We start from the raw sequence: 13,094 nt of genomic DNA, 5'->3' as shown, positions 1-13,094 counted from the left end.
TACGTTATTTACCAAATTGATTCTTTTTGACGAGACGCCCCCTAAACTTTGAGTTTTCCATCTAAAAAAAAATATCAGACCATAAAGAGCCCTTATTTTTCATAATAAACCTTGCCCCAAACACGATACATTTCCCATTTAAAAAACATGGGATTTTGCAACTTTTTTCGAATATTTTTTTTTTCTTTGGAACTTTTTCGTTTGTAGGAATAGAAAAGTCATATTCTTGTACAGAATTGAATGCTCTACAAAAAAAGTCTTGACAATTTTTCGATATACTCACTCCTTTAAAAGTCATTTAAGGTTAAAGTTAACTTCTTCAAAAATTGTCTCTAGCTTAAAATCTCAAACTTAGAGACTTGAGACTGCATCGCAGTACATAATCGCCCAGTTAGATTTATTCTACATGAGCGATAACATTTACATTAGCTCAACGGACAACTCCAACTCAAAATTTTGCTACTTTGGACAAATACCTTTAAGGAAAGATACATAAAAATACGTCGACGAGATTCTTTCACAAATATACCCAAACGCAAAATTTTTAATGACTGATAACGATCTATCGTTTAAAAGCATATGTGCACAACAAATTTACAAACGATTACAAATAACGCACACAAAAACGCCAGCGTTCCAGTCTACTACAAACGGACAAGTTGAGTGTACACACAGTACAATTATTGAAATCGCGAAATTTTTAGCTGACCAGAATAATTCAGCACCGGAAGACCAAATTTTTGAAGCTGTTTGGCAGTACAACAAAACCATACATTCTGTTACCAACGAAGACGTGTTTTATAATCAAAGGGGGTATCCGGACATCCAAGAACGAATACAACAAAACTATGAAAGAGTCTTGCGTCATCATAATCGCAATCGAAAGCAGCTGAACTATAATCCAGGTGACGTAATATTTTCCAGGACGCACAGGCGCAATAAAAACGTAGGAAAATACGCGAAGCACGTTTTAAAAAAAGATAACGGAAAGACTGTAACGATTAATAAAGGACGGATTATCCATAAGGACAACATAAGAGTAAAGGCATGTGCGGAATAATTTTCTTTTTACTTTTCCCTATCGCATTATGCGACAATATAATAGATTTAAGTAACAAAAATATGTTCTCGTAGAAACTGACCCCGTATATACACATATATAAAAATAGTTCCTTTCTATATCATATTTCAAATTTATCAAAAATACTTGCGCCCTATGAAGACATAATGAGATCTTCTATAATTTAGAAAAACAACCCGAAACAAAAATATTAATTAATAAAATAATAACATTAAAAAATCAACTTATGCCAAATATCTATAGGCCCAAACTCTCTTAACTTTTCTTGGTTCTGTACTCAAATTTATAACTGTTACACCAGATCATGCTCACATTATGAAAGTAAAAACTTCAATTAATATGCTAATAGAAAATAATAACAAACAAAAGAGCATTAATTCACAGTTTGAAAGAATTCTTGAAACACTCGATCATAAAGCAATAAATAAGAATTTAATAATAGGAGAAATTTATAACGAATTACAAACAATAACTAATACTATTAATAAAAAAATAAAACAAAATTTTTTTACTCTGCCACACTTAATTTGAATGATGTGCATTAATTAATAAACCATGAATAGTTGGATCTTCCACTAATCAATATATTGGAATATTCTGATACCCATATTTGTTATTTAGAACAGGCTATAATTACAATTTACAAATACTCAATACCCCTTAGCTCATAAGAATGCTAAAATTAATTTAGATCCTAAGATAGCAAAATGCAATAATTATCAAAGCGTTTCAAAATGTAAGAATTTTTTCAGTATATTTGTAAATCAGAACATTCTGATAATTGTACTATCAAAATATTAAACGATAAATCAACACCATGTTAAACAATTCATGAAAATAACGCTCCACTCCAAATCATAGAAAACGGTCACATCTTGACAGATTATGAGCATTCTTGGAATAATAGGCCAATATCTGGTCGATGAGTTATTTGAGATCGAAATGAGCCGTTTACAATAACAGCAATTAGCAGCAAAGTAGTGAGACCGCTTTATCTTAAGAAGGAGGGGAGTTAGCGACGCTGAAGATAGCCTAAGTAAATTTCACACTTAACCTAAACAGACAATAAAATTCCCGCATTATAAACACAACAGAGAGAATTCCATAACGAAAAACCGATAAGCATAACAAAACTATCTTTGTTCTAACAAGTGATAGCAAGATAACAGATAGGTATCGAATTACAACAAAGAAGTTATAAGCAGATAACAGCAGCCGCATTTCATAAGTATAAATAGCACTAAGATTATAAAGTGTAGTCAGTAAGAAATTATGAATAAAAAAGGCAACACGAAAATAATGGTACTGCCCAAATAAATATAACTTCTTTTACTCGCGACAAACAACAGTTTGTTAACTCGCGCCTTTTATTTCTCTATTAGTTGTTTTCTATTTCTCTATTAGTGATTTTTCTGGTGCCAAACGACTTATATCTTTTGTTTGGTGTTGCTAAGAAAGCTACGTTAGTTATTATATCATTGAGTTCTCTTGAATATATTTTCCTGTATTTATTTTGTACTCAAACTTAACGTGGCTACTCACTAATTTTTCATATTTTAAACAGTTTGTTTTATAAGATGTTGGACTCACTTTTGGATCGACGAATATGGGTTGTTCCCATATATTTATTAGTAAAGGAGAGTGATCAGAAGATAGATCAGTACTTGTATCAGCTGTTAAGAGCGATTTATCTATATTTCGGATTACAGTAAAATCACTTAAATCAATATGTCGGCTTACCAGGAGATATTATGTCAAGGTTATTGTGCCTATTTATAATAGTGTGATACAGCTGGAGGAGGATGGAGTCATGTGTAGAAGATCACGCAAGTGAGGAAAGTTCTCTGATCGCTATTCACTTGGGAGTGGCCAGAAACGATTCTTTTACACATGGCTCAAGCAGCTCACTATTTCCAGTCCTTGACCAAGTATCCTCTGGGTAGCCTAAGAACATCCGTTCGAAGGTGAGCTAATGTGTGAAGGCGAAACATCCCCTACATAGGGTTGTACGCTGGGTTTGGGACCCGCCACGTAAAAATCAGTACCAATGAAAAAGAAAAAACAGCCTCGGATGAGAGACCCCCCTTTTGATGACGACCATGGCAAACGGAATAAGGACTACGATTTGAGGGCATGCACCTGGAATGTCCGGTCCTTAATTGGGAAGGTGCCCTTGCCCAGCTGGTTGATGTCCTCGCAAAAATAAAGGCTGACATCACCGCCGTCCAAGAAATGCGATGGATAGGACAAGGACAGAGACGAGTAGGTCCTGGTGACATTTACTACAGTGGCCATATAAAGGAGCGCAAGTTTGGTGTTGGATTCGTGGTGGGAGAGAGACTCCGTCGCAGAGTACTGTCATTTACCCCGGTGGATGAACGTCTAGCCACAATCCGCATCAAAGCGAGGTTTTTCCACATATCGCTGATTTGCGCCCATGCCCCGAAGGAAGAGAAGGACGATGTGACCAAAGATGCCGTCTATGAGCTCTTAAAGCGCACCTATGAGAGCTGCCCCCGCCACGATGTCAAAATCGTGCTTGGCGACTTTAACGCCAGGGTGGGCAAAGAAGGTATCTTTGGCACTACGGTCGGTAAATTCAGCCTCCACGACGAAACATCCCCAAATGGGTTGAGGCTGATTGACTTCGCCGGAGCCCGAAATATGGTTATCTGTAGTACTAGATTCCAGCATAAGAAGATTCATCAAGCTACCTGGCTGTCTCCGGATCGAAAAATTACCAACCAGATCGATCATATTGTGATAAACGGAAGACACGTCTCCAATGATTTAGATGTGCGTGCGCTCCGAGGTCCTAAAATCTTCTCGGACCACTATCTTGTTGCAGCTAAGATTCGCACCCGCTTCTGTGCAGCAAAAAAAGCACGCCAACAAACAAAAGGAAGGTTCGACGTCGAGAAGCTGCAGTCACAACAGACAGCCGAACGATTTTCTACTCGGCTTGCACTCCTGCTCTCTCAGAGCACTCGCCAACAACTCGGTATAAGGGAACTGTGGGACGGCATTTCAAACTCCTTACGTACAGCTGCAGCCGAAACCATTGGTTTTCGGAAAGTGCAAAAGAACAACTGGTACGACGAGGAGTGCCGTTTCGCAGCGGAGAGAAAACAGACTGCCTACCTCGCAACCTTACGACCGACCACAACACGTGCGGGATGGGATCGATACCGAGAGTTGAAAAGAGAAGCGAGACGCATTTGCAGACAGAAAAAGAAAGAGGCTGAAATGCGTTAGTACGAAGAGCTTGATAAGCTGGCCGACAGGTGTAATGCTCGAAAATTCTACGAAAAAATGCGGCGGCTTACAGAAGGTTTCAAGACCGGAGCATACTCTTGTAGAACCTCCAAAGGTGATCTAGTCACCGAAGCAAAGAGCTTACTTAGATTATGAAGGGAACAATTCTCCAGCCTGCTGAATGGCAGTGAACGCACAACGCCAGGAGAAGGAGAACCCGATTCCCCAATCGATGACGATGGAGCAGACGTTCCATTGCCCGACCATGAAGAAGTTCGTATAGCAATTGCCGGGCTGAAGAACAACAAAGCGGCGGGGGCCGATGGATTGCCGGCCGAGCTATTCAAATACGGCGGCGAAGAACTGATAAGTAGCATGCATCAGCTTCTTTGTAAAATATGGTCGGACGAAAGCACGCCCAACGATTGGAATTTAAGTGTGCTATGCCCAATCCATAAAAAAGGAGACCCCACAATCTGCGCCAACTACCGTGGGATTAGCCTCCTCAACATCGCATATAAGGTTCTATCGAGCGTATTGTGTGAAAGATTAAAGCCCACCGTCAACAAACTGATTGGACCTTATCAGTATGGCTTTAGACCTGAAAAGTCAACAACCGACCAGATATTAACCATGCGCCAAATCTTGGAAAAGACCCGTGAAAGAAAAATCGACACACACCACCTCCTCGTCGATGTCAAAGCTGCTTTTGACGGCACGAAAAGGAGCTGCCTTTATGCCGCGATGTCTGAATTTGGTATCCCCGCAAAACTAATACGGCTGTGTAAACTGACGTTGAGTAACACCAAAAGCTCCGTCAGGATCGGGAAGGACCTCTCCAAGCCGTTCGATACCAAACGAGGTTTCACACGAGGCGACTCCCTATCATGCGACTTCTTTAACCTGCTTCTGGAGAACATAGTTCGAGCTGCAGAACTAAATAGAGAAGGTATCATCTTCTATAAGAATGTACAGCTGCTGCTGGTCTATCTTGGAATCAGCATAGACACCACCAACAATGTCAGCCTGGAAACCCAACACAGGATTGCTCTTGCCAACAGGTGCTACTTCGGGCTGAGTAGGCAATTGAAAAGTAAAGTCCTCTCTCGACGAACAAAAGCTAAACTCTATAAGTCGCTCATAATTCCCGTCCTGTTATATGGTGCAGAGGATTGGGCGATGACAGCAACCGATGAGTCGACGTAACGAGTTTTCGAAAGAAAAATTTTGCGAAAGGTTTATGGTCCTTTGCGCATTGGCCACGGCGAATATCGCATTCGATGGAACGATGAGCTGTACGAGATATACGACGACATTGACATAGTTCAGCGAATTAAAAGACAGTGGCTACGCTGGCTAGGTAATGTTGTCCGGATGGATGAAAACACTCCAGCTCTGAAAGTAATGGACGCAATACCCGCCGGGGGAAGCAGAGGAAGAGGAAGAAATCTATGACCCAGTGTTCCAAAAAAGTCTTTAAATTGAATGTCTGTAATTTTAAACCGAGGTGGTCAGTATATGTCAGGATAAAGTCCCCGCAGCGATTTTTTATAGTTATTGTCGTAGCTTGTAATTGCGCCGTGGCATAAAATTTCAATGCATGATGATGTAATCGTTTTCTAACGAACACTGCTGTTCCTCCATGTGCCTTTCCATCCGGATGGTTTATAACATAGCCTAAATCCCGGTATAAAAAAAAAAATGTTTTTGTTCGTACGTTTTATGGATATTTTCATTACGCATGTACCATGGTGAACACGTGATTGTTCTAAGCATTTTTGATTGGAACCTTTGTATTATTTCAATATTAGTTGCACAGGTCGTACCCCACAGTTGAATGCCATACATCCAAATCGGCTTTATGGCCGCATTATATAAAAGCACTTTGTTGTCTAGGCTAAGTTTAGAGTTTTTATTTAAAAGCCAATTTAAATTTGCAGCTCTTATCTTCATGCAAGTTATTTTACTAGATATGTGTTTTCTCCACGTAAGTCTTCTATCTAGGTGAATACCAAGATAAGTTACGTCGTTCGCTTGGGGTACTAGACTATTGTTCATTTTTACTGCCGGACACATTTTAGGTCTTAGTGAAAACGTAACATGCTTGCATTTTTGTTCATTTACATTTATACGCCAGTTGGCTAACCATTCTTCGACAGACCTTAAGTGCTCGGCTAATATTCTTGACGCTATTATGTGGCATTTGTTACGGCTCACTAAAGCTGTGTCATCCGCAAAAGTTGAGGTCAATATATTATTAGCTGTAGGAAGATCTGCAGTATATATGATGTATAGAGTTGGGCCTAAAACACTACCCTGGGGTACACCAGCCCTTATCTGTCGTTCGTCAGATATGAAATCTCCCACTTTTACCATAAATTGTCTATTTTTTAAATAAGACTCCAATGTTTTATACAATTCTAAAGGTAGAATGTTTTTAATCTTATACAAAAGGCCTTCGTGCCACACCTTATCAAACGCCTGAGCCACGTCTAGAAATAAAGCTGAACAGTACTCTCTTTGCTCAAATGCTTTTCTTATTTCGTTAGTAATTCTACTTACTTGCTCTATCGTGCTATGTTTTTCACGAAACCCGAATTGGTGCGTTGGTATTATATTATTTTCGTGGAGGAAAGGAGACATCTTTGATAGTAACACTTTTTCAAATATTTTAGAAAGACAGGGTAGAAGACTGATTGGTCTGTATGAAGACGGCTGTGTTAAGTCTTTCCCAGGTTTATCTATCAAGATAATCTGCGACTTTTTCCATGAAATAGGATAGTATCCGAGATTAAGAATTGCACTGAAGAGCAAAGAGAGCACTTCTACAGCAATATTTGGTAACTCAATTAGCATTTTTGGGGTAATATTATCATGTCCTGGTGACTTTTTTGGTTTAAGTTCTTTTATTATTCTAATAATTTCAGTAGGTGAAGTCTTAAAAGACTCGAGTGACTCGTTAACTGTGTTGGGTAAGCTGGACAACTCGAAGTTGTTCTTTGGGCAATTTGGTTGAAATACCTTTTCTAGGTCATTTGCAAAACAATTAGCCTTTTCCTCGTCACTTCGAGCCCAATTTCCGCCCATGTCTCGTATAGGCATGTTGGAGTTAGTTGGTGGCTTCAGGGACTTTTGGGCTTTCCAAAGAGAATTTTGCTTGCTTGAATTTGGACACAGCTTCTTTATATACATTTCGGTATTGGATTCTTCCTCACGTTTAAGCGCTTTTTTTTTAGTTTACGTGCAGCTGATTTCAATTGAAGCTGAGTGGAAGGGGAGCGACTTATTTGCCATTCACGCCTTGCACGCCTTTTTTCGTTTACAAGCTTTTCTATTTCTCTGTTAGTAATTTTTCTGGCACCAATCGGCTTATAGTTGTTGTTTGGTGTTGCTAAGACAGCTGCTTTAGTTATTATATCATTGAGTTCTTCTATGCTTTCGTCGATATCTCTACCTGTATTTATTTTGTACTCAACATTAATGTGGCTACTCACGTATTTTTTATATTTTAGCCAATTCGTTTTATAAGAAGTCAAACCTACTTTTGGATTAACGAATATGGGTTGTTCACATAACTTTATTAGTACAGGAGAGTGATCAGAAGATAGATCAGTACTTGTATCAGCTGTTATAAGCGATTTATCTATATTTTTGATTACAGCAAAATCAATTAAATCTGGTATTTTTTTACGATCACTAGGCCAATATGTCGGCTTACCAGGAGATATTATGTCAAGGTTATTGTGCCTATTTATAATAGTGTGATACAGCTGTCGTCCTTTCGGATTAATTAGCCGTGAGCCCCAATACGTGTGCTTTGCATTGTAATCTCCACCTGCTATAAATCTATGGCCTAGTGTTCCAAAAAAGTCTTTGAATTGGATGTCTGTAATTTTAAACCGAGGTGGGCAGTATATGGCCGTCAGATTTAAGTCCCCGCAGCGATTTTTAATAGTTATTGTTGTAGCTTGTAATTGCGCGGTGGCATAAGATTCTGATGTGTGGTGATTTAACCGTTTTCTAACCAACACTGCTGTTCCTCCATGTGCCTTTCCATCTGGGTGGTTTGTAACATAGAGTCTAAATCCCGGTATAAAGAAATTGTTTTTGTTCGTAAGATGAGTTTCTGACAATAGCATTACATCAATATTATTTTCATCCAGAAATCTAATTAGTTCCAATTTATGTTGGTTAACACCGTTAGTATTGCATTAACCAATGTTCAATACACTCATTGTTTACTTAAAAAATTTGCAACACTTTGTTTTCTGATTTGATTATCGCTTGAATCATATTTTGCATTGTAGACATAAAATGTGTAATACAATATTGAGTCTTTATATAAGGGCAACATCTATAGTTTGCAGTGTGATTTCCTCCACAATTGCTACATTTTTTATTTAAATCCTATTTTTTATGAGCACATATGGATAAGGGATGTAAATGCCACCTGCATACGGTGTAATATAATTTCGTGTGTCCATACTCTTGGCAGTTTGTGCATTGTACTGGACCATTTCTTGTATGTGGTTCCTCAACTGATATTCAGAGATGGAGCAGACATTTTAGTTGTAAATTGGATGTCTTTCGTTTTTTTTTGATTCATTAGAATTTGGCATCAATTCTATTTTAAACATTGGTTGTGGGACTTTATTCCTGTTAAAAATATTTACAGCTGTTTTAATACTAAAACCGCATTCTTCGAATGCATTTTTAACATCGTTAGAGTCGATCGAAGACTCTATCCCTTTTATAACAATAACTTGGCCTTTAGAGCTCTTCGGTTGGTAAGTCTAGGAATTCTTGTTATTATTTGATAAGAATTTTACAATATCCATGAAACTTTTTTCAGTATATGATTGAATTTTTGTTTCATCTATGATACCTTTTTTCAAGGTCACAATGCAAAAATTGTTTGTGCCTATTATATTGTTTATTTTGGAAACAAGCGCATTTGAGCTACACTAAATATATTGGATGGGGTTTGGCATTCACGACTGTGGTGGTACCCTTTGCTTCGTTAGACTTTTTACTCAGTAAGGCAAATCTGTTGCCATCAAGAATTTCTGGCCTTTTACCATTTGGATTGCTGGTTTGAAATTTTTTTGTATTGGCCGCTGATTTAATAGGACTCGCTTTCCTTTTTACATTAATGTAGCCATCAATACCAGTCTGTATTGCATTTTGCTTTCCTTCGCTGTCCGGGTGCTTGCTGGTACCAGCAGTCAGGGGATTTGGTGTTGCCCGCTTGCTGTTTACTGCTGCTTCTGCTGACTGCGAACTTTGCTACTTTCTATTTCAGCTGATCGCTGCGATGACTCATCATCGTCGATACATATTTTTTGTCTGGCGTTGTTTTTATTGGCTCGGCAAAGCTAAAGTAGGCATTTAAGGAATGGTGAGGCAGCGAAGCACTCATTATTGTTTTTTTTTTGTGTTTTTGTCTATGTATTTATTTCATGCACTATTTTTTTATGTTTATTATAATTAATTTGTGAGCACTGATTTTTATTTCATTATTTGTTTTTAATATATTATTATCGTTTGTTTACTTTTTGAAAAATCAGAATACACAGAGCGATTTAAAAAACACGTCCGTACACCTTGAACACTTTTCTTGTATCCAAATTGTTAATAATATTTTAAACGAAGGGTGCAATTTCATATTAAAAAAAAATTAGTATTACACGTGAATCTTTAATATACAAAAAACATAATAATTATATTAAAATAAGATATAATTAATTTAGGTAATACCGACATGCGTATATTTGATGTCGCGCATTGCTGTACATATGGAAATAGAAGGAACATCTCAATGTCCCACACAAGTAATGCTAGCTGCTGCTTTGGGATGTGAAGAGTTAGGTATTGCGAACAAGTTACTAGCGCAAAGTATTTTTGGATTATGGATGACGAGTGGACTCTTAGATATACAGTTGAAATCACATCACCGACCTTATGCTGTTAGAGTAGCATGGCAATCTCTACTAGACAAATTCAGCAGCGGCAATGCAATTGAAAAAAAATTTGATGATCCCATGATAATGCTTAAACGAAATGTTTTTTTCTCAAAACGTGACGAAGAGAAAATTAAGTACGAATTTATTTTTTTATTCATTTTAATAAGTAATTTAACACTATTTTTTCGTATAGAGACCAACGCATTTTAGAGTTATTATACGAAGAAGCCAAGTATAATGTTTTATCTGGTCGATATGTAATGGAATCGTCCCATGCTTTTATGTTAGGTGGTATACAGGCAAGAATTGAATTGGGTCCATATAATTCTCATACACACACCATTGGTTTTCTTAGGTACAGTAAAACAGGATATCTTACTTATTTTTGACTAACAACATAATTTTCAGAGAAAACCAGTTAAGATTCCTACCGCAACATGTTGCAAGGAGTATGAGTTGGGCTTGGTTACCAGTCAGTCGAAAGAATTCGGCTGAAGTTAAGCTTTTAGAACAACTCAAACGTGTTCCTTCAACTGCGACAACAAAGAAACTTATGCGCAAGTATTTGGAATTTTGCTGGGCACTTCCATTTTATGGGTAAATAATTTAAGATTACTAAATTTAAAGTAACTTTTGCATTTGTTAATAGAGCTGTTTTTTTCCACGGGCAAATGGAGCAACCGGTTCGCGGTCTAATGAGTTTGGTTAGTCACAAAGATGTAAGAGTTCTTATAGCAGTCAATGAACGTGGAATATTTATTATAGATCCTTTAGAGTGTGTAAGTATTACCTATTAAGTGTTAATATTTTTAATAACTACATATTATTGAGCACCAGTTTAAGGATAAAAAGCACTACTAAGTAAAACGGATTAAGTACGACTAGAACCAAAAGTCTTATAAGAAAAGATTGCAAATCTTTTCCGAAATTATGCACTTCTTTTAATTTAGTTAACATATAGGTAGTTCAGAGCCCGCATCGCTATGCATAATGTGAGTTATAAACACCACTCCAACAGTGGCTCTTGAATTATTACTAAACCTGCCACCTCTAGACTGAAGAAACATGATTGGAATACTCACTGGTCATAGTCTGGTAGCGGCAAAGGCCTGTAGAAAGAGACTGACAGATAGAGAAGACTGCATTTAATGTCAGGAGTAGACACTGGAGTGGAGAATCTTTTGTGCTGTGATTGCTACGCTTTAATCGTTTAAAACCCCCATCCTGGAAGATGTATCGTTAGTGAGGCCACAGAGTTTGATGAAATTCGCGACAAGCGTAACATCGTCCCATCTGGTCATTTGATATCACAAAGGACCAAAGCTGGTCTATTCATTGCTCATTAGCCTATCAGACTGATCTAACTTAACATACAGATAAAAAGTTCGTTCGCTACGTGGCGCCAGTTGGATATTCCAAGCGAAGCCAGGTCCTCTCCACTTGGTCCTTCCAACGGAGTGGAGGTCTTCCTTTTCCTCTGCTTCCCCCGGCGGGTACTGCGTCGAATACTTTCAGAGCTGGATTGTTTTCATCCATCCGGACAACATGACCTAGCCAGCGTAGCCGCTGCCTTTTAATTCGCTGAACTATGTCAATGTCGTCGTATATCTCGTACAGCTCATCGTTCCATCGAATGCGATATTCGCCGTGGCCAATGCGCAAAGGACCATAAATCTTTCGCAGAACTTTTCTCTCGAAAATTCGTAACGTCGACTCATCGGAGAGGACTTTACTTTTCAATTGCCTACTCAGTCCGAAGTTGCACCTGTTGGCAAGAGCAATCCTGCGTTGGATTTCCAGGCTGACATTGTTGGTATTGTTAATGCTGGTTCCTAAATAGACGAAATTATCTACATACATACATGGCGGGCATACGCCAGCAGCTGTACACTATTATAGAAGATGGTACCTTCTCTGTTTAGTTCTGCAGCTCGAACTATTTTCTCCAGAAGCAGGTTGAAGAAGAAGAGGATGGAGTCATGTGTAGAAGTTCACGCAAGTGAGGAAAGTTGTCTGATCGCCATTCACTTGGGAGTGGCCAGAAACGATTCTTTTAAACATGGCTCAAGCAGCTCACTACTTCCGGTCTTTGACCAAGTATCCTCTGGGTAGCCTAAGAACATCCGTTCGAAGGCGAGCTAATGTGAGAAGGCGAAACATAAACAAACGAATGCTTTGTTTTTATGTTATTATATTATTTATTTTTATTTTATAATATTATATCACTAGATATAACGGGTGATCCAAGTAGATGTACTCTTTTCAATAGCCGATTCGGCAGATAACAAGTTGTCATGTTATTGTTGTTCAGTATGGTTTAGCATTTCATTTTGGAAAGACTTACGCATGAACAACGTTTACAAATCGGTTAACTTTATTACGAACACAGAGAACGTTTATCATAGAGAAGGTTCACGTTTTGGATATCGTAATTTTTCGCAGGGGTACTCGGCAGAGATGAGGGAGTTTCACCACAGACAAATTTTAAGCGTGTTTCACCTGAGTTTTGCAGCAGGGGACTCGAAAATAGCAGAATTGAACATTTTTAGTGTTAAATGAGAAATATAATGCTAATTTCAATGTAAAGCAATGTACGTCTACAGACTCGTTTATTTTCTATGCGCAACCGACTCGGCATATAATATATAAGATGATCGGTACATATTTGGTGTCAAAGCATATACTTAGTATATACATAAGTATGTATGTATATTAAAATTTACCCACATATGTATTTCACATAATAATATATATAAGTTCAAGGTAATTAGTTTTAAATTTATACATTTACATTA

General features: G+C 37.9%; 1 protein-coding gene across 25 annotated transcripts in view; it reads left to right on the top strand.

Moving 5' to 3' along the window:
• LOC126764476 (FERM domain-containing protein 8) overlaps window positions 1-13,094 on the top strand; it is a 459,702-nt gene that overhangs the window by 100,074 nt on the left and 346,534 nt on the right. For all 25 annotated transcript variants that reach the window (XR_007668006.1, XR_007668005.1, XR_007668007.1 and 22 more), the window contains 4 exons: window positions 10,087-10,433; window positions 10,493-10,654; window positions 10,708-10,896; window positions 10,949-11,078. Coding sequence is in view for 22 of the 25 variants with exons in the window: in XM_050482181.1 (XP_050338138.1) it covers window positions 10,087-10,433; window positions 10,493-10,654; window positions 10,708-10,896; window positions 10,949-11,078 (828 nt within the window). In the remaining 3 variants the exon portion in view is untranslated. The remainder of the gene's footprint in view (window positions 1-10,086; window positions 10,434-10,492; window positions 10,655-10,707; window positions 10,897-10,948; window positions 11,079-13,094) is intronic.

This window comes from Bactrocera neohumeralis, unplaced genomic scaffold (assembly GCF_024586455.1).
Source record: "Bactrocera neohumeralis isolate Rockhampton unplaced genomic scaffold, APGP_CSIRO_Bneo_wtdbg2-racon-allhic-juicebox.fasta_v2 cluster09, whole genome shotgun sequence".
In the NCBI taxonomy this organism is placed as follows: Eukaryota; Metazoa; Arthropoda; class Insecta; order Diptera; family Tephritidae; genus Bactrocera; species Bactrocera neohumeralis.
Note: the sequence above shows the minus strand (reverse complement) of the source record. Positions and strands in the feature narration are given on the sequence as shown.